The sequence below is a fragment of the Gorilla gorilla genome, chromosome 8, assembly GCF_029281585.2.
Source record: "Gorilla gorilla gorilla isolate KB3781 chromosome 8, NHGRI_mGorGor1-v2.1_pri, whole genome shotgun sequence".
Lineage (NCBI taxonomy): Eukaryota > Metazoa > Chordata > Mammalia > Primates > Hominidae > Gorilla > Gorilla gorilla.
The window spans coordinates 29,009,677-29,032,731 of record NC_073232.2 but is presented as its reverse complement, the minus strand read 5'-3'; the positions used below and the strand labels follow the sequence as shown (position 1 = coordinate 29,032,731).

The following is a 23,055-nucleotide window of genomic DNA, read 5'->3' as shown; positions in this document are numbered from 1 at the left end:
TTAGCATCTGCTTATTTTGCAATGATTTAAAAAATGTTATTTAAACAAAAATCACAATGGAGAGATTTGAAAGCACATGTAATCAAATTCCAGTATATACAGATGTCATGTAAATACTAATGATTATGGCTGAGATGATAAAAGGAAAGAGATACCAATATATTTGGGCGTGTCAAATATGTGAATTAAATGATTTCTAAGTTTTATTCTGCTCTGAAATTAGAAGATATTATTGTGGATGGAAGAAAAGGGAAAACTTACTTTATTTCCACCCTCCTCCTCTTTCAAGAATATTATCTAAGATTCCAAAATAGTGTTTGGACCACATTTATATGCAGTGATGGTAAAGAGGGAAATATTTCTTTAAAAAAATGTCCCTAGGTAAAACATCTCTTGTAGCTTCCTGTCTTCCATTTCAAGAAGGAGGGAAGTGTGTGGGAAGTTGCCTCTTCTGGGAGGGTCAACATTCCTGCCTTCTCACTCCACCTCTTGCTTACTCAAGGCTAAATCGTTAGCCCTCTGGCCCTGGGACTATCCCTAGCTAAATCTTTCTTTTCTTTTTTTCTTTCTTTCTTTCTTTTTTTTTTTTTTTTTTGCATAATTGGTTGACAGAATATATATTCTTGGGCATGCAAATTACATGAACTGCTGATAAGATTCGCGAAACTCCCTTCTTCCCCTTGGAGCTTAAATTTAAACCCTGTTTCCAGCCAAATTACCAGAGAGCTTTTCATGTCAACGAGAACAAGAGCAAAGCTAATTAATAAGGTTGGATTCGTGTTTGCCATTTTCCTATGTGCTTAACCACCTCAGTAATATGAAGTATGTGTGTGTTTGTTGCATGTGGACGTGTATGTGGACATTACTCAGCCCCCTGGTCACAATATTACCTTAATATTAAAATTTTGTAATCTTTTGTAACTACTTGATTTTATTCTCAGAAAGTCACAATGGAAATGAAACAGAGAACCAGGCAGGATTGGAAAGGTAGAAAGGCCAGTTGAGGAAATACTAAAATATGGATTACTCTATACAATTTGGAAAGCTCAGGCTAATATTTAGTAATTGCATTTATGAAAAAAGAATGTAGGGAATTTAAAAAATATTCTAGCAAATAAATTTATAAGATCTAAGCAGTAAAGCTTATTTAAATGAAGGAGTTCACATAGCATTTTTTTTCAAATGGAAACTAGTTAATATTACCAATCTTCTTGTTATAAATGGAAGTGTGTGTCAGTGTGTTTTAACTGTGTGTGTGGTCATGTGTGTGGTGTGTGTGTGTTTTCTGTTGAGAGTGATAACAAAGTACTTACAGGACCAATGTCTTCTTTATTTCCATAAATAAAGCTTTACTGGAACACAACCATGTCTGTTCATTTACATATTGTCTATGGCTATTGAGCTATAACAGTAGAGTCAAGTAGTTGTGACAGAGACCATAAGGCCTGTAACAAATAAAATATTATCTGGCCCTCTTGAGAAATAGGTTGCCAACCCCTGCTATAGAGTCCAAGCATGGTCCCTGGATTAGTGGCATGAGCATGACCTTGGAATTTGTCAGAAATGCAAATTTTCTGGCTCATCCTAGACCTATCAAATAAGAGATTTGTTTTTTATACTAATAAATAAAAGCACAGGAGAGCACAAGACTGGCTAGCAAAGCTCTGTGCTGAGTCAGCCTTGCATGAAACATATCATGAAGTAAAAACTATAATGATGGAATCAGATCTGACAAGACAGAGGCCAAACATATTCAAAATTAAGAGAAAGAGTATTAAAAATAGGGTTTATACCTCCACTGTCATTAACAATGAATCCAACCCTAAGTGTATATTGCGTCTTGAGATACAATATAACCATAATAGCACATATATATATATATATATATATATATATATATATATATATTTAACCTTTATTTTAGGGTCAGCAGTAAGTGTGAAACTTTGTTACACAGGAGAACTGATGTTATAGGAATTTGTTGTATGGATTCTTTCATCACCCAAATATTAAGCCTAGCAACCAATTGTTACCTTTTCTGCTCCTCTCCCTCCTCCCACCATCCACCCTTAAGTAGACTCCAGTGTCTATTTTTCCCCACTTTGTGTTCATAACTTCTCATCTTTTAGCTCCACTTATAAGTGAGAACATGGTGTATTTGGTTCCTGTTCCTGTGTTAGTTTGCTAAGGATAATGGCCTCCAGTTCCATCCATGTTCCCACAAAAGACATGATCTTGTTCTTTTTATATGGCTGCATAGCATTCCATAGTGTATATGTACCACATTTTCTTTATCCAATCTGTCATTGATGGGCATTTAGGTTGATCCCATGTCTTTGCTTTTGTGAATAGTGCTGCAATAAACATTCACATGTGTGTATCTTTATGGTAGAATGATTTATATTCTTCTGGCTATATACCCAGTAATAGGATTGCTGGGTTGAATTGTATTTCTGTCTTTAGGTCTTTGAGGAATAGTCATACTTCTTTCCACAATGGTTGAACTAATTTACACCATCACCAACAGTGTATAAGTGTTCCCTTTAATCTGCAGCTTCACCAGCATCTTTTTTTTTTTTTTAACTTTTTAATAACAGCCATTCTAGTAGGTGTGAAATGATATCTCACTGGGGTTTTGTTTTGCATTTCTGTAACCATCAGTGATATTGAGCTTTTTTTCATATGCTTGTTGGCCGAATGTATGTCTTCTTTTGAAAAGTGTCTGTTCATGTCTTTGCCCACTTTTTAATGAGTTTTTTTTCTTGTAAATTTGTTTAAGTTCCCTATGGATGCTGGATATTAGACCTTTGTCAGATGCATAGCTTGCAAATATTTTCTCCCATTCTGTAGGTTATATCTTTACCCTGTTGATAGTTTCTTTTGCTGTGCAGAAGCTCTTTAGTTTAATTAGATCCCATTTGTTAATTTTTGCTTTCATTGTGATTGCATTTGGTATCTTTGCCATAAAATCTTTGCCTGTTACTATGTCCAGAATTGTATTGCCTAGGTTGTCTTCCAGGGTTTGTATAGTTTTGGATTTTACATCTAAGTCTTTAATCCATCTCGAATTGATTTTTTGTATATGGTGTAAGGAAGGGATCCAGCTTCAATCTGCTGTATATGGCTAGCCAGTTATCCCAGCACCATTTATTGAATAGGGAGTCTTTTCTCCATTGCTTGTTTTTGTCAGGTTTGTTGAAGGTCAGATGGTCATAGGTATGTGGCCTTATTTCTGGGCTCTCTATTCTGTTCCATTGGTCTGTGTGACTGTTTTGGTACCAGTAACATGCTGTTTTGGTTTCTTCAGCCCTGCAGTATAATTTGAAGTTGGGCAGTGTGATGCTTCCAGCTTTGTTCTTTTTGTTTAGAATTGCCTTGGCTATTTGGGCTCCTTTTTGGTTCCATATGAATTTTAAATAAATTTTTCTACTTCTGTGAAGAATGTCATTGGTAGTTTGATAGGAATAGCATTGAATCTGTAAATTGCTTTGGGCAGTATGACCATTTTAATGATATTGATTCTTCCTATCCATGAGCATGAGATGTTTTTTTCCATTTGTTTGTGTCTTCTCTGATTTCTTTGAGCAGTGTTTTGTAATTCTCATTGTAGAGATTTTTCACTTCCCTGGTTAGCTGTATTACTAGGTATTTTATTGTTTTTTGTGGCAATTGTGAATGAGATTGCCTTCCCGATTTGACTCTTGGTGTGACTGTTGGTGGTGTATAGGAATGCTTGTGATGTCTGAACATTGATTTTGTATCCTGAAACTTGCTGAAGTTGTTTATCAGCTAAAGGAGTTTTTGGGCCTAGACTATGGGCTTCTCTAGATACAGAATCATGTCATCTGAAAACAGGGGTAGTTTTACTTCCTCTCTACCTATTTGGATGCTCTTTATTTCTTTGTCTTGCTTGATTGCTCTGGCTAGGACTTCCAATACTATGTTGAATAGGAATGACGACAGAGGGCAACCTTGTGTTGTGCCAGTTTTCAAGGGGAATGTTTCAGCTTTTGCCCATTCAGTATAATGTTAGCTGTGGGTTTGTCATAGATGGCTCGTATTACTTTGAGGTATGTTCCTTCCATGCGTAGTTTCTTGAGTGTTTTTAACATGAAGGGTGTTAAATTTTGTTGATAGCTTTTTCCACCAATTTCTAACTCTGAAGAAATGTTTGTTAATGGCTTAAATACTCATGGGTAACCAAGAACCCAAGCTATGAAAATGGCAGGGTATCTAAAATAAAAGCCTCTAACAATTGTATATATTTAACAATCAACATAAAGAGCACCAGGTAAGTTACAACCAGAAGTTCAAGTGCTTCCATTTATGTTTGAGGCGACCTCAAGTGTTAAAAGCAACAATGTCACTGCCACACTAACAATAAGAAAAAAATGGACTGTCTACAGTATTATCATTTTTCATGACACAATCAGAGAGCTGTCACAAGGCAACCAAGTAAAACCTATTGCAAAGAGAACAGGCTTCTTTAAGGAGAGGCAGGACACAAACTGTCTTACCTTGGGGGGTGGCACAGAGGAGACAGATGGTAGTCATATTTGTACAGAAGAAGAAATCAGCTAATACTTTAACTGAGGAACTCCTTTCTCTGCCTATAGATGTCACCCATAGTGGCTGACACTAGGACTAGGCCACGTCACAGAATCTCCATGTGCATACACCAACATTCAAAATTCCACGAAGTATATTTTATGCTATTAAACACTATAAGTGCCATAGTAGGAAGGTTGTCAAATGCAACAGATCCCAGAAAGACATTGTTAAAATCTAATCTTTATCATTTTCTCTTCTTTTGACAATCTGTTGGAAATTCCACTGTGAATTATTTCTAAATCTGTCACCTTGCCTACCTGGGGTTGCCTGAATATAGAAAAAACTAGGGTGGGGGTGGATGATGGAATTTAGCAAGGAAAGGCAGCTACTTCATTTGCTTCTCAGACGCAGAAATTCAGTGAATCATCATGGTATACTATTCTTAATTTCCATTTAGCTTTTAGCAATTGATCTCCTGATAACAGGAACATCTACATATAAACAAGGAAGACCACTGCCAAAAATTTTGATATTTAACATTTATCAAATCAATGCCTCTCTAAATAACTTCAGCCATTGACTCTATTAATCCTGTCTTTATATCAATAATGACAAAAGCACTTGAAACGTTAAAGTTATTTTCTTTTCACTTCAAGTCATACTAAACTGAATATCTCATGGCTTCATCGATGATACTATCACCACTGTCACCCAGGCCAGCAAAACCAAATACCCTTTAAAATGTGAAATCTGGCATTTATCATAAAATGATGATCAAGGAACATTCTGAGAACCAAGTGTGATAAATCTTACACACACAATTTGAGCATCAGCTTTGCTACCTAGGTTAACACCCCAGTTTACCACTTTCTAGTGGAGACCTTGGGCAGGTTATCTGAATTTTCCAAGACTCCTCCGTTCTCTTATCTGCAATGTGTGATGTAATAATATTTAAATCATAGGATTATTGTGAAGATTGAAAAAGCTAATGCATTTGAGCATTCAGGCTGGCCCTTGAATAGGCTATTCATGACCATGTAAGGCAAGGGAGGCTGGTATTAATATTCCTTCTCATCTCCAGTTTACACATGCAGAAAGCACCTCAGAATAGTTAAATTATTTATTTCAGGAGACACACTTAGGAAATAATGAGCCCAGTTTTAAAATACCAGTCTGATGCTTTCTATATTTTATTATTTTTCTTTATATTAAACGTCTTCTTTTAAGACCATAATTTGGTCATATACGTTATCTAAGTCATAAATGACTTCGGTTAAATCTTTGGTTAAATCCAAGACCAACAGCAATAAACCCATGTAAATGGGAAGATACCAAATTCAAATAATTTTTAAAAATGTTCTATACACTCATGGATTATAAGACAACTAAAAATAATCCAAGATAAAGCTCAATTTTGAATCCAATATATGTTCATCAGATATACTGAGAAAATTGGTTCAATTAATGGCAGTTTATCAAAACAATTCTATTTCATTTTCTTTAATATCTTATATGCAGTAATCAATCTAAATTACAATTACAGAACTGAATACACTTGAAAAGTGATTACCACAGATAAGGCCATTCTAATATTTAATTATCAAACTCATAAAAGAAATGGTTATAGGCCAATTAAAGCAATTATTTTTTCACAGTAGGTAAAATGAACCCTGAATGTCCGAACACTTACTGCAGCTTGCCGATGAGTATTGGACAATATTCCATGAATCTTCACTTTATCTTTTTCCATTTGGTCTATGTTCACCCATAAATCCCGGCTGGCAGAATCAGATGGACCATATATTCGAGATATATAGTAATTGTGGTCTGTATCCTCCTGCAATAATAGATAATAATGTATATCAAGAACCGAGATGTTTTACCTACAATTCTTTAAAAAAAATCCTGTTGAACTCAAGAGTATTAATAGTTTTTAAAAGAGCAAAATGATTTAAACTCTAAGAGAAGTGAATTTGGATTAAATAAGTAAATGTGCACACACACACACACACACACACGAACTGTAAGAAAAAAATGTTAATAAATAGCTCTATGATTTGAATAATAAAAGTTAATTTATTATCTAAGTGCTAATCAGATAAAATAAAATGATTACTGAAATCCAGGCAAACCATAAATTCCATGTATTTTTTCGCAAATCATCAATCAAGATATATATGTAATTGATTACAAAAAGGAAAAGAATATTCTATGCAGTATTCTAAATGGATTTTGCCTTGTGATTAAAAGAAATACTATGATCCAAATGTAAACGTGGAGAATAGTGATTAAATGTTTTGCATATTTAAAAATTTCAATATAAATTTCCAAGTTTTGTATTTTATATGTGTGTGTGTGTGTGTTTGTGTGTGTATAAAATTAGTAGTCTTCTGAAGAGGAAATTGTTAAATTTACAAGACTTAGAAGGAAATATATACTGGGTACAAAGATCTAATTTGTCACAAGAACAAAAAGGTCCTTTTGAACAAAAATGTCTCTTTTGAACTTTTTACTAAAAACCTAAAGTATAATTACAATTAGTAATAACAAATTCAAACTTCTTTTCTTTAAAAATAAGGTTATATCAGGGCCTGCTTTCAGCTAATGGTCCTAGAAGTGGACACAATATATTTTTTCCTTTAATTTGAGTTACCACATTCTACTTTTATTTGAATTCTCATTGTTGGTGTTACCATAGTGCCTGTCACAAAGGCTTTATTCTTCATGGTTCCCACTCAGTGAGGAGATATAAATGTTTTAAGAGGCAATTTTGATGAGAAATATCCAGAAAAATTATATAATTATTGGCTAATTCTGATTGCAATGTTTTATAACCATGAAATCAATTTGAGGAGTTAGTAGACAAAAAATATTTTAAAACATTCAGGTAAATATAAGAAAAAATGTTGAATAAATAGGTCTATGATTTGAATAATAAGGTTTGGGATGTGAATTTTGTGTAATTCATTTATCATCTAAGTGATAATTAAATATAATTCATTTATCATCTAAGTGATAATTAAATATAATAAAATTATTCTTGAAATCCAGTCAAAACATGAATCCCATGTATTTTTTTTAACAAATCATCAATCAAGATATATATGTAACCGATTTCAAAAAGGAAAAGAATATTCTATGCAGTATTCTAAATAGATTTTGCCTCATGACTAGAAGAGACACTATGATCCAAGTGTAAATGTTGAGAATAGTGATTAAATGTTAACAGTAAGTTTTTTTATGTAATAAAGACCCTAGCACAGTGGCTCATGCCTGTAATCCCAGCACTTTGGGAAGCCAAGGCGGGCGGATCACCTGAGGTTAGGAATTTGAGATCAGCCTGGCTAACATGGCAAAACACCATCTCTACTAAAAATACAAAAATTAGCCGGGTGTAGTGGCGGGTGCTTGTAATCCCAGCTACTTGACAGGCTGAGGTAGGAGAACTGCTTAACTCTGGAGGCAGAGGTTGCAGTGAGCCAAGATCGTACCACTGCACTCCAGCCTGGGAGACAGAAAAACAAAACAAAACAAACAAAAAACCCTACGTATATCTGCAATTAAACTGTGGGTATGGAACACAAATTATATGTATACCTTGGCGAAAGAAAAGAAAGGTCTGCAGAGAAAGAAGAACAAAGTAGATGTAAAGAAAGAAGAAGGAAGATCATGCAGCCCCCAAAAGCTCTGAAACTTCAATGGGTTTCCAGCCCTCCCTCTGTTTCAGAACCTCATAATGACACGGATAGTTTGGGTTGTCTGAGGGTAAAACACACTGTGAATGTGTCTGCGGTATGTATTCTACTCATCTGTGTATATTGGGCTTCACCATCAGAAGATTTGGAGGTGGGAACCTTCCTTGACATTGGGCACAAGCCATTTTGCTCATGTTATTACACTGGTCACAGTGGTTGGTGGCATGCATGAGCAGATAACCTAAGAAGGAGCAATTACTGAGACATTCAGGAATTTAGGTAGAGAAGTGATCATTTCCCTTGTTCTGATTGCGGAGATGTGTGGGTGTGAGACCTGGAATCACTGGCTCCATTTTGCTACTATGAGGAAATTCTGTCTGAAGATGAGGCAAACACATAGCTAAAGAAAGAATTGCAGGCTGGACGCGGTGGCTCATGCCTGTAATCACAACGCTTTGGGAGGCCGAGGCGGGTGGATCACCTGAGGTCAGGAGTTCCAGAACAGCCTAGCCAAAATGGTGAAACCCCGTCTCTGCTATAAATACAAAAAATAGCCAGGCGTGATGGCAGATGCCTGTAATCCCAGCTAGTCAGAGGCTGAGGCAGGAGAACCGCTTGAACTTGGGAGGCGGAGTTTGCAGTGAGCCTAGATCGTGCTGTTACACTCCAGCCTGGGCAACAGAGAAAGACTCAAGAAAAAGAAGGAAAGAAAGAAAGAGAGAGAGAAAGAAGAAAGAAAGAAAGAGAAAGAAAGGAAAGAGAAAGAAAGAAAGGAAAGAGAAAGAAAGAAAGAAAGAAAAAGAAAGAAAGAGGGAAAGAAAGAAAGAAAAAGGAAGGAAGGAAGGAAGGAAAAAGAGAGAGAGGGAGGGAGGGAGGCAGGGAGGAAGGAAGGAAGGAAGGGGAAAAAGCCAGATCCCTGAGCAAGTCTATCTAGATGTGACCTACTACCGGACTTGTTCACTTCCATGAAACCTTGAGCCTTTTTCTATTGTTAAATCACCTTGAATTAGGTTATGGTCAACCAAAAGAATCATAACTGAAAAAACAGGCCTTTTTACTTGCAACCAAACTTAAGCAACTTTGAACAAGGCCACCTAGAATTCATTTCATTGACTGTTTTCTTCAAAGCCACCCCTTTATATCATTCACTGAAAATTTTTAAAAATTAAAAATTAAATTATGTAAAATAATAATTCATTTAATTTTTCAGGGAATGGTATAAAAGGTGGTTTGGAAGAAAATATTCAATGCGTTTAAATCAAAATTTAAATTTTTTCCCTATTGACAGTATTATTACAAAGATTTCAGGAACATTGAGGTTAAAGATGTAATCTTTAGGTGAATTACGTAACAGATTTTATGATGCTGCAAAATTTCCCTATAAATAGGGAATATTACAAAACAGATATTTTCTTTAAGGTGTCAAAATTTCACAATTGAGTTCAGTATAATTTTTGAAATCAGCATTTATAAAATAACCTTGGCATTTTCCTTAATCTCTGGATTTCTGTGATTAGTTAAGAAATAGTCTTGAAGTTATCATAAAGAACATCATTGCGCTTAAATAATGAATTACCTGCAAAAATATACACGATTTAGTCTAATTACGAAGTCTACCACTGACATACTATGTGAAAATACACCTTCAGTTTTTCTTAAATCAGACCTGCCAAAAACAATATCACATCTTCGAAATACTAGAACTTGGTATTTGACTTCTACAGCCCACGCTTGCCAAGTTGTCATGGCAACTTTTATTCAAAAAGGAAGACAATTTATTGTTTACTTAGGAATGCAGAGACACACATTATTAAATTCCAGAGAGGTGTTTGGTTCAGATATTAAGAAAAACCATAAAATAGATTTCTCAAAAATGTGACATTTTAGCACTAGTAAATTATTCAAAACACGTCTTATCCTTTTTTAGGAGTAATGACACTTAAAGAGTTGTCAAAAGCCACTTTGAGTACAAAGATTTTCATTTTCTTTTCAAAAGTAAAGCATTTCTAACACCATAGAAATTAAAACAAAACACTACTGTGATATGCCTAGTTGCCAATTCATTTAGGAAACCAACTGTTAGAGAAAGTAGGTGGCACCATGTGTGGTATCAAATCGTATAAATCCATGTTTCTCGAAAATGCATGGAAATGTGCAGCTGTAGACAAACAGAGGACCTACACCAAAAATACGGAGGAAAAGTTATCATAACTACAGCTTAGCCATTCTGCAGCAATCAATCTACATCATTCCTAACCCAAATGCTGCCTTCTTTTCTAGCATGGGTGTGTTGACTTTATGAGGGGTAATGTTTATGAATGCCTCACATTGCCTCATGCAGTAATGATATTTGAACTCCAGCTTCATTTCATTTAGAACTTAAAACAAACAAACAAACAAAAAAGATCACATACATATTGTATGACTATCAGTGTAGTAGTCATTTGATATACATGGATACTTAAAACATAATGAAAATTCTTAGTAAGGTTATTTAATATTGAATCAATTGGCCACCACTTGAAGATCATTCCTTAATTAATAAAGGAAGATAATAATTTGAATGGTTCTTGCCAAGTCTTAACAAATATATTGCATCCTTATAAGAGTGATTTCACAAGGGCTACACAGTTCATTTAAAGGGAAATCTATTTTAAAATACTACTTGTGAATATTATACTCCTCAGAAATAGAGTTAATAAAAGAGTTCCCTGTGTTCTAAGAAAAAAACATGCTGGTATAAGAAACCAAAAGGACATGATGAAATAACAACAGGAGAGAAAGAGTGAACTGGCAGTAGTCAGGTAAAGAATTACAGAGATGAACCCACTACTAGCCAGAATAAGCATGACTAAATTACCAGTCAGGACACAGGAAATAGCCCCGAGGTACACACCATGAAATGGAAAAGAACAATGAAATAAATGTCTGCGATGAATGTTATGGATTGAATGTTGGTGTTGCTAAAATTCGTAAGTGGAAGCCCCAATGCCCAGTGTGCCTGTATTTGGAGACAGAGTCTTTGGGAAGGTAATTAAGGTTAAATAATATCATAAGAGTGGGGTCCTTATTCAATAGGATTAGTGTCCTTGTAAGAAGAGATATGAGATTCATTTTCTCTCCTTCCCTCTCTTTTTAATTCTCTTTTTCTCTCATGTGAGGATACAGAAGCAGGCTGTCTATAAGCCAGAAAGGGAGCCCTCACTAAGAACCCAAACAGCTGGCACCTTGATTTGAGACCTTTACCTGCCAGAACTGGGAGAAAAAATATTTCTGTTCTTTAAGCCACCTAGCCTATCATCTTTTGTTAAGGCATCTCAAGCTGACAAGACAAAAGTCATCACATAAATTGCAGGGGAAAAAAAAGGAGATCAGGTGCATACATAGTTGTTGTAGAAAACAATTAAAGATATATTAGAAAAATATTTTTCTGAGATTAAGACTTGAATTTGCACATCACGTCTCAAGAAAATTTGCTATAGAATTTTGAGTACTACAAAATTTCCTAATGAGGTTTTCAATAGATTAAACAAGGAAATCTTATAGGCATCTAGAAAGATAAATTGAGTTATCAATATGGAGGAAAAAAATTCAATAAGCTGGTACCTGGTACCTCTCCATAATATCTGATAATAACAATGTTTATGCAATCTCAGAGAATAAAGTTGTGACTCAGGAATTTTTTTGTTCAGTCAAGATGTAATTTAACTATATAGGCAACACACATATTTCTAACACATACAAATATACAGAGAATATGCCACCAACAAGAACTTCTTAAAAATGTAATGCCTAACTATACACTAAATCAACCAATGGGTGATCAATGTACCTCTAATAAAAATTCTGTAACTATTAGCTGTATTCAGCATGTGGTTATCTATGGGAAGAGAGAAACTATAGCAAATCTTCTGATGGTGAGCACTGTCTCCATGAAAATTATGTAAAGGGAAAAATGACCATTTCATTATTATGGTTATAAATCAGAATGCTATTACTATCAACCATGAAAATATAAAAATGACTATCTAATGTTTCATAGCAGGCAACTGACAGATAAATCGGAAAGTACAAAAATAAAGTTTTAAAAATAGTAAACTCAAAATTTTAATGTTTTAGGTAACCTTTTAAGGTAAAAGTCTACAACTAGTGGCCTTCAGGTTGTATACCTGGCACTGAAAGCCCATTATTTTCCTCAAACATAGTATTGTCAACTGAAGAATCATGAGGTTCATAAATTTGGAAAGAAAGCTTTATTTCTCCCTTCCAAATTCTAATAAACTTGGGAAAGGTGAGGGAGGGGATAGGATCTTTATCTCACATTGCATTTCATGTAGTCCACTCACAAACCAGCTGAGAGTTACCAGTCATTCTGCAAGGCAGCTCCTGCAAGCTACAGTCTGGCCACCCTGTAATGGAAAGGGTATCCTCCAGCAAAAGTCGAGAGCAAGACGGGGATTTATGTTAATTAGGGTAGCTGAGTATACATATTCAATAAGCTACAGGAGGAGTCATGAGTATTCATGAAAGGAGAAACACGTACAAGTGCAATCAAGCTTTGTGCTTCTTCATGGGTCACATGTACAAAAAATGGTATTAGCATGATCCAAGGGTGGAGTTTTGGGCCCTCCAACATCAAAAGGTAAAGCCAAGGACACCAAAAATCTCACTGGGCATCCTCCTTGAGTCAGCGAAAATCTGTCCAGACGTGGCAGTCTAGTTTCAGGAAGGGGTGCATTGGGAAACTGGCGAGTGGTAATGTGGAAACAGCAAAGTGGGAGGGGGAATCCAGTCTCTGCCTCAGATGATTGGCTAAGGGTGATAAAGGAATGAGTCATCTGTTTCTTGTTTTCCAGAGCTGATTTCTGCTTATTCCTTAGAAAGAATTCTGGTTAAAGGTTAATGAGGAAGGGGCGCACTGAGGCGTGACTGACCTCCCACCCCACCATGGCTGGGAACTCAGCTGTTAAGGTTTCTCTGAGGTCCTCTTGGCCAAGAAAGGTCGATTCAGCTGGTTGGATGCTTAGAATTTTATTTTTATTTCTCAGCACTTACGCTATAATCTCAGTTTTAGAAAGTTACATCTATTCAAATATGAATGTGTATATTTCTACTCACCTATTTCTCTCTCCTCTGATAATTTGTCTAAAGATATGGGTGGAAGATATTTACCTTATATTGACTGGTTAATTCTGGATGATGGAATTTAGGATTCTCCTCCCTCTCATCTGTATTATTTGAATTTTTTATAATAAACACATTACATGCAAACCACTTTTTTTCTTTTTCTCTATATAAAGCTTTAGAAAATATGTGAAGATGTTCAAGGGTATTAATTGTTGATTTTTTGAATCAAACCGCCAACATATATCAAGAGACACAAGGCCATATGCTATACACAGTAAATAGTTCTATAGAATTTCTATCATAAGTACTTTGAAAAGTTCTCAAAAAAGAATCCTTTAACATACTATAGATCAGATATTCAATATGGAGATTCAAGGTCAATAACCTAAAATTGCTCCGCGAAACAGCTGATATATAAATTTCCATTACCTTTTCTTTCGAATACCAGCTTCGATAACTTAACTGCTGTAGAGTGCAATTTTTTTTACTAATTGCCATAAATAAAATCGGCATTAAGAGAAATGCAGTAAAATATACATCTCCACTAAATTTTGAATGAGAGATTGGAGTTCAAATCTTTATAAAGTGATTTTTTGTTGTAAGTGTTTTATAGAAACATCACCAAATCATCTCCTTTTTTCTCTCATTTATATCGACAGTAAACTGGACACACAGCTACATTCTCACATAGTTTTGGGTAGATCAGGAAGGAACCAAGGGGCGGAGGAAGATATAGTGTGGTTGAAGACATTAAACTTGCAGACAGGCGAACTGATCTCTAGTTCTCACTGGCTTGGTCCCTAACAAGCTGTCACTTTAGTGAGGTAAATTATCCAGTCAGTTCATTTCAGTGTGGCCTTTCCTGCACATAGATTCCCTCTTTTGCCAGAAGTAAAATCATACAGAAAAAGGTAGGGGTCTTGGACTTAAAGAGCTGACCAGTGGAATGAGTAACGACTCCTGGCTGGGTTGGAAACAGACCTCATTGAAAGCAATGTGAGATAAAGTTCCCACCCCTGAATCTCCACCTTTTTCAATTACCTTAGAAGGTGACCTATAGGGAGTGAGGTGTGGACAGATAATTAAGTCACATTAATTTTTTTAATCAAAAAAAGTGAATGATTGATAGTATTTAGCTTTCTTTCACTGGGTTGCTAAAGAATTATATTAAACGAACATTATTTAAACACATTTGAAAAGCGTTAAGGACAGAATATAAAGTATTCAGCATCCTTAAATCAAGCCCAGACAATTTCAGCATGATAAGAACAATCACATATTAGCTTTGAATAGACTTCAGTACCCATCATCAAATACTACATTAATACCTTCTTCAGATACTAAGAACAATTACATGGTATACAATTCAATTTACTGTTAGAGTGTCAGAAGAATTAAAATCAATCCATCTGTCTCCTGTTGGTTATATCAGATTATTGCACCAGCTCTCATTATGCACATCTTTTCCATGTTGTTACAGTTGTTTACCCATATCTTCATCATTTCCCCAAGAATTTTCACCTACTTGATCTATTTGCAGCATGGACTATCCCTCTAGCATATATCTTATCTATGACTTTTCTAGGTATGATTTATTTTATTCTTTTTTTTAAATTTTTTTTTATTTTTTTGAGACAGAGTCTTGCTCTGTCACCCAGGCTGGAATGCGGTGGCGTGATCTCAGCTCACTGCAACCTCCACCTCCCAGGTTCAAGCGATTCTCCTGCCTCAGCCTCCCAAGTAGCTGGGACTACAGGCATGTGCCACCACTTCCGGCTAATTTTTTTGTATTTTTAGTAGAGATGGGGTTTCACCATGTTAGCCTCAATCTCCTGACCTCGTCATCTGCCCGCCTCAGTCTCCCAACGTGCTGGGATTACAGGCATGTGCTTCAGAAGAGTTTAGTTAAGTGACCCTCCTAAAAACTTTAGATTAGTAGAGTGGGGTGTGTGTATGTGTGTAAATTTACTGTAAGGTCAGAATACTGTACAACACATTAAAGACAGGATTCCAGCGGTATTTCCATTATAAAACAGTTTCCATTTTCCCAGTAACCATCTCTCTCATAGATGAGATTGTCCTCTCTGCTATGCCGAGTTGGGTGAGCTATATGGCCATGAAAGCACAATACCCTTGTGATCTTTCAAATTCATGACAAAATTAACACAGCTCAGTTAAGTGCTTGCCTATATCTACAGGCATTTTGAGGTATATTAGTATGTGTAGTATGTGTTTATGTTGGTTCATTTATTAAATGAAATAGAGTGTATTTTTTACTTGGGTACGCTACACCTTTATTTATCTACTCCCTGGTACAAACCTTGAACCTTTTCAAGAATGAGCCCCAAAGACTATTCCCAGGCATGGAGTGATGAGATAGAGCATTAGGAGATATACCTAATGTAAATCACGAGTTAATGAGTGCAGCACACCAACATGGCACATGCATATATATGTAACAAACCTGCACATTGTGCACATGTACCCTAGAACTTAAAGTACAATAAAAAATAAAAATTAAAAAAAAAAAAGAAGAAGATGCCAGAAAGAGAATCTGAGGCAGAGTTAGGTGAACTGCCAACTTACAAGGGATTTCTGAGGGCTTCACAAACTCAGCAAAAAATGTGATAAAAAAAATGTTTAGAATATGTATGAGATTTCTACTAAAATACATAAAATTAACATTACAATAATGTAGCTCAGAGGAGATTTGAGTTGAAGTACAGTTTCTGACTCTAAATAGGCACTGTAAGTTCCAGGCTTTAGTCTGCATAGGAAGGAGTTGAACTAGATCTCTCATGGAATGCCTTTTAACTAAGCTTCTAAGATCTTTTGGCCAAAAGGCAAACAGAAAGTGATTGCTAGGTATAGCTCAGAAGACCATAAGCCTGATTTAAGAGGTCCTCGCTAAGAGAGATAAAAGCATGTATTTGAATACCTAGTGCAGGTAGCTAGTTACAATTAGCACTGGTATCAATTGCATTGTTACATAATCATCCTTGTTGATAAATTGTAGATTGGCCCCAAAGTTGGAGGCAAAATTCACGAATGTGTTGCAGGGAATATAAGAATCTTGGAGACCCTATGCATTTTCTACATAAACGGAATAAATTATGGGTCTTGCATACGTGTGCACCATTATCTTTCAAATGCACAATATAATTGTGGTGGGTAAAATGCATGTTCATTTTTCAGAGCCACTGATTATTTCTGTAATTCTTGATACTGTGATTTTCCAGTCCACTGGAAGTAAACAACTATGGTATGGAGGGCCTTAAAATGTTCTAATAATTTAAAAAAAATCACCATTTGTAAAAGATGGAAATTTCTGTTCTAGATTTAACAGGGCTGGAAATTGTGTACTGTTTACATATTGCCTTAGTTCAGGCTACCATAACAATGTACGATAGACTGGATGACTTAAACAACAGAAATTTATGTCTCACAGTTCTGGAGGCTGGAAGTCCAAGATCGAGATTCCAGCTGATTCTGTTTTCATTGAGGGCTCTCCTCCTGGCTTGTAAAGGGCTGCTTTCTCCCTGTGTCCTCAGGAGATGGACAGAGAGTTCCCTGGAGTCTTCTCCTCCTCTTATAGGAACACAAATCTAATGGGATTAGGGCCTCACCCTTATGGCCTCATTTAACCTTAATTACTTCCTAAAGGCCTTGATTCCAAATACAGTCACAATGGGGCCTAGGGCTTCAACCGATGCATTTGGAGTGGGCGGGGGGTACAACGTTAGTCCACAGCACACACATACAGGTCCTTTATTAAGTTTGGATTTATAAAAAAGCCCCAGATGCCAGATATATTACTTTCAAAAACTCATGTCATTTTCTAGTACTAATCAGAATTGCCATTCAAGCTTTCTAATATAAGGAGGCTTTTGGAAAAATCCACATTTATCTGTCTTGATCTATTTCTTACCAAAAAATTGATAACTGACTTCTATGTATAATTTTAAAAGAATTATGCAAAAATTTACTCAGAATCAACTTCTAAAAATTATAACTCAGTTAAGAATTTCACACAATCAACTTCTGTGGAAAAGCTGGGTGGTTTCTTTCTACCAACTTGTGACTACTTGGCCAATAATCTCATTTCTAAAGTAACTGTTACTGTTTAGTCTGGTATTTCCAGTGAAAGGTAATCATATACTTTTTAAAAATTTTTTATTTATTTTTTTTAGACAGAGTCTCACTCTGTCACCAAGGCTGGAGTGCTGTGGTGCAATCTTGGCTCGCTGCAACTTCCGCCTCCTGGGTTCAAACGATTCTCCTGCTTTAGCCTTGGGAGTAGCTGGGATTACAGGCACGCACCACCATGCCCAGCTAATTTTTGTGTTTTAGTAGAGACGGGGTTTCACAATGTTAGCCAGGCTGGTCTCGAACTCCCAACCTCAAGTGATCCACCCTCCTCGACCTCCCAAAATGCTGGGATTACAAGCATGAGCCACCACATCTTGCCTAATATACTTTTAATCAGTCAGATTTTTAAAAATACTATTACTCATTTAATGTCAGAGAATGAAACTTTTCTTTAGCCCTTTCTCTTTGTTTCTAACTTCTCCATGTCTTTAAAATCTTAGCCTCCCAGATTCAGGAAGTGATTAACAAGCAATTAATCAGCTGCAAATGGAATTTTTCTAGGAGGTTTGATGTCGTTTGCCATAGAGTTAGAATCTAATACTACATTACCCCTTTGCACATCATTTTGCAAATAAAGATAACTTTCCAAGCCTCTATTTTCAAGATTACAAAATGGAAGTTAGAATAAAACCAGTGTCATCACACTGGAGTTATGTCTACTTGAGATAAACATGTGAATATATGTTGGAAACTATAAAATGCTATTAGACATCACCTTTGTTAACACAAACAGTCATGGGTTGCTTAATGACAAGTTTCTGAGAAATGTGTCATTAGGGAATTTCATCATTGTACAAACATTATGGAGTATACCTACACAAACCTAGATGGTATAATGTACTTCACACCTAGGCTATGTGGTATGGTCAACTGTTCTAGGCTACACACCTGTACAGCTGGTTACTGTACTGAAATCTGTAAGTAGCTGTAACACAATGGTAAGCATTTGTGTATCTTAACAGAAAAGTTACAGTAAAAATACGGAATCACTGTCATATATGTAATCTGTCCTTGACAGAAATGTTGTATGTATCACATGATTATAAACCATGGCAACAAAAACAAAACAGGCATTCTACATTCTTATGCTATTAACATTAATAGAAGCATGAATTCTCCTCAAACATTAGAGATCTCAAACCAGACTTTACAGAGTGAGCAATGTTCTGTAGCCTCTAATATTGGAAAACAATTTTACAAATAAATGACACTCTGAAAACTCCCTTTTTCCTGAATTTTATATGTGCCTCTAAGCATATCACTTTAATTACGAAAATATGTCTCAAACAGAACAAGCATAGAAAGAGTAGCAAACAAATAAATTAATTTGAACATTAATGGCATATATTATGCCAGCATAGAGAATTATTACCCTAAAGAGAATAAAGAGAATATTTAATCAATCTAATTTTATGAAAATACTGTTACTTTTAATAGTAAACCTAGTATCCAAATATATTTCTGTCTAATGGGATTAACAGCTACCTCTAAAATGAAATCATATATACGTAATGGAAATTCTGGGATTGCATTTTAAAAACTTAACAGGAAGGACAGGTAAAGGGGACATGCTATGTTGGGTAATTGTTTTCAAACTTATAATATTTCAAAATGGTAAAACAATGTATAGCTAAACCTTGAAGGAGTCTCTCTTTATGCATTAATTTTTGGATAAAAAATTCTCATAATCAACTTTTTCACATGTTGCACAATAAAACCTTTTTTAAAAAACAGGATGCATGGTACTAAGAGTCAAAAACAAAATTACAATAGATTTCATATTATCTTAGTTTGTCTCACCTTCAAAGTTTATGGCATTGTTTTGAGGAACGATGAACATGTGAAGAGAAAAAGAATAGTAATAAAGAGAAAACATAGCTTTAAAGCAAATTAATTTTTTAAAACAACCTACAAAATATATGCATGATATGGTTTGGCTGTGTCCCTACCCAAATCTCCAATTGTAGCTCCCATAATTCCCACGTGTCATGGGAGGGAACTCGAGGGAGGTAATTGAATCATGGGGGTGAATCTTTCCCACGCTGTTCTTGTGATAGTGAATAAGTCTCATGAGATCTGATGGTTTTATAAAGGGGAGTTACCCCACATAAGCTCTCTCTCTTGCCTGCCACCATGTAAGATGTCCCTTTGCTCTTCCTTCGCCTTCTGCCATGATTGTGAGGCTTCCTCAGCCATGTGGAACTGCGAGTCCACTAAACCTCTTTCCTTTATGAATTACCCAGTTTGGGGTATGTCTTTATTTAGTAGCATGAGAGCAGACTAATACAATGCATAATTGATAAACTGGGGCCATATTAGTTAGTAAACTAGAAATGAATAAATATGCTATAATACTTGGAATGCCAAAATGAAGAAGAAATGGGTCACTTACTTTCTGTGTTTCAGCATCCCCTTATGCAAAAATATTTCCAGCAAGCTTCAAGAAGTATCAAGAATATTGAATTAGGTTTCTACATTCTCTCCATCTTTAATCCATTGCCTCAATCCCTGCCATCTATCATACTGGGATTTTGGTGCTTGTTTCTTCTTTTGGATCCTTTATTTTATTTTATTTTTTTATTTTCCTTTTTTATATATGTTTTATTATACTTTAAGTTCTAGGGTACATGTGCACAACGTGCAGGTTTGTTACATATGTATTCATGTGCCATGTTGGTGTGCTGCACCCATTAACTCATCATTTACTTTAGGTATATCTCCTAATGCTATCCCTTCCCCCTCCCCCCACCCCACAACAGGCCCCGGTGTGTGATGTTCCCCTTCCTGTGTCCAAGTGTTCTCATTGTTTACTTTTCACCAAGAGTGAGAACATGCGGTGTGGATCCTTTATTTTAAAACTAAGAAAATGATTAATCACATATTTACAAAAACTGGGTAATAAGTGTAACTAACATGTATGTACCTATGATATTCCGAAGTCCTCTGCTTGGCACATAATATATATTATATATTTAATCCTTCCAACAAACCAGTGAATTAGATGCCACTTTAAAAATAAAGAAACTGAAGCTGAGACATATGGAGTAGCTTCACTAGCACCACATAAATCCCAGGGATATAAAACCAGTTCTATATAACACATACAAACTCCAGAGTCAATGTTCTCTCCGCTTCCACGTACCTTGTAGTTATCAAAATTTTTATCAACGGTATCAAAAAACAATCACACTTGCTCAGATTGTTTCTATTAGGCTACTTATCAGACCTTCTGTAAGAGCTCTCTCACTGGTCTCCCCGTTTCTCGTATAAGTTCCCCTCACTCTATTCTCTACATAGTAGAGTAATCCTTTTGAAAAGTAAACTTATTAAACCAGAAATCTAATCATATCATGCCCCTGTTCAGATGAGGCTTCTCATCACACTTAGAATAAAATCCAATATCCTTACCACACACTGTGCTTGACACAACCATCTCTCCAACTTCATTTTCCTCATCTCACATGCCACACCAACCACAATGGTTTTCTTGTTGTCCCATGAATATGTCCTTATTCTCCAACATCATACATTGCACCTGCTGTTTCATGCCTCTGAAATAATCCTCCCTTAGTCTGTTTTAATTGTTCTAAGTTCCTTTTAAACATTGTTTATCATCGGATCTTTTTTCTTCTTTCACCTCCACTGAACTTTAAAATCTCTCTCTGGGCCAGGCATGGTGGCTTAAGCCGGTAATCCCAGCACTTTGGAAGGCCAAGGTGGGCAGATTACTTGAGGTCAGAAGTTCAAGACCAGCCAGGCCAATATGGTGAAACCTTGTCTCTACAAAAAATACAAAAAATTAGCTGGACGTGGTAGCACACACCTGTAATCCCAGCTACTCGGGAGGCTGAGGCAGGAGAATCTCTTGAACCTGGGAGGTTGCAGTGGACCAAGATTACGCCACTGCACTCCAGCATGAGTGACAGAGTAAGACTCCATCTCAAAATAATAAATAAATAAATAAATGATAAAAACAACTTCCTGTATTGTGTCCAATTCTGTATTATAGTGATTAGAACTTTGCCTAATACCTAATAGATATTCCACACACAATTGTTGATGTTAGCGCTTCTTTATATTTTACAAGGCTAATTTATTTGGCTTTGTCACCTCCTAGAAAAAAGGTCACAATGGCCTGGGCATGGAGCCCAGTGCACCTCACCAATCCAAAGAATCCTGAATGAAGAGATAGTTGTTTTAAGCCATCAAGTTTTGGAGTTGTTTGTTACTTAGCAGTAGACTACCAACAGAGGTGGCTTGGGACTTTTTGTAATAGAGCATGGACATTTCAAGAATCAAAAACTGAATAGTGAATCAAATTTATAAGTAAATTGGACTGGTTTGTAATGTGCTGCTACATCTTCCTTGCTGTCATGAAGAATCCAGCACTGTGACTTTTTTTTTTAATAGGATCTTGCTCTGTCACCCAGGCTGGAGAGCAGTGGCACAATTGTGTCTCACTGCAGCCTGGCCCTCATGGGCTCAGGAGGCTCGTCTACTTTAGCCTCCTGAGTAGCTGGGACTACAGGCACATGACACCATGGTCGGCTATCTTTTTAAAGTTTTTTGTAGAAACAGGGCCTCACTATGTTGCCCAGGAGGTCTTGAACTCCTGGCCTCAAGCAGTCCTTCTGCCTCAGCCCCCCAAAGTGCTGGGATTACAGGCATAAACCACTAAGCCCAATTCTTTCTATTCCACACAGTGTCAGCTGAGTTCACTGCTGGCCTGCAATCAGTTGGTATGTCAGCTGGGCCTGGTTGGTCCCAGTCAGCCTTGGTCACATGCTTAGGGTCTCCATCTCCATTTGCTGTCTCATTTCTAAGTGGGCTAGATTGGGTTTATTCACAATGAACAAATATGAATCTGAAAGAGCCATTTCTCCAAGGCAGATCTCAAGTTGGTAACTGGGCCTAAATTTAAAATAGAGCCAAGTGGCCATTGGCTGATAAGGGGTCAAACACATACTCTGAGTTCCCCAGAAACCCACACCTTTTTATTTTTGGGACTTTCAGAGCTCACCTGAATCAACTAATCAGCTCTCACCTCTCTCAGCCAGTCAGGGCTCAGCTGTATAAACCAGTCAGGGCTCAGCTGTATCTACCAATCAGAGCTAAGCAAGTTTTGACCCTTTATTTACATAAACAGACCTGATTGGGAACTGTGGCAGGAATCTTTGCTACAAAACCTGAGCCTACCCTTTGCTCTCTGGAATGTACCTTTGTTTTACACCAGAGGCTGCTGCATCTCCTTGGTTTGCAAATTGTTCACTGGAATAAAGTCTCTTTCCTCCAAATTCCTTTTCAGAGGATTTTGTTCACATCATAAAGTGACAGAATCTAAGAGGGGTAAGAGCAGAAGCTGTACAGCCTCTTGAGGCATTGCCTACAAGGTACACAATGTCACTTCACACTGTTTTCATCAGAACAAGTCACAAGGCATGGCCTGGGTTGAAGAGGTGAGAAGAGAGATCCTATCTCCTTATAAAAGGAACTGCAGGAATTCATGGCCATTTGTATAATACAATGCCATCCA

The 23,055-nt window shown here is 36.3% G+C and overlaps 1 protein-coding gene across 1 annotated transcript in view; it reads right to left on the bottom strand.

The window, feature by feature from the left end:
• Positions 1-23,055, bottom strand: part of PLXDC2 (plexin domain containing 2) — a 477,109-nt gene that overhangs the window by 240,307 nt on the left and 213,747 nt on the right. Inside the window, exon 3 of the mRNA XM_031015325.3 lies at positions 6,242-6,388. Within this exon, the coding sequence (XP_030871185.2) occupies positions 6,242-6,388 (147 nt within the window). The remainder of the gene's footprint in view (positions 1-6,241; positions 6,389-23,055) is intronic.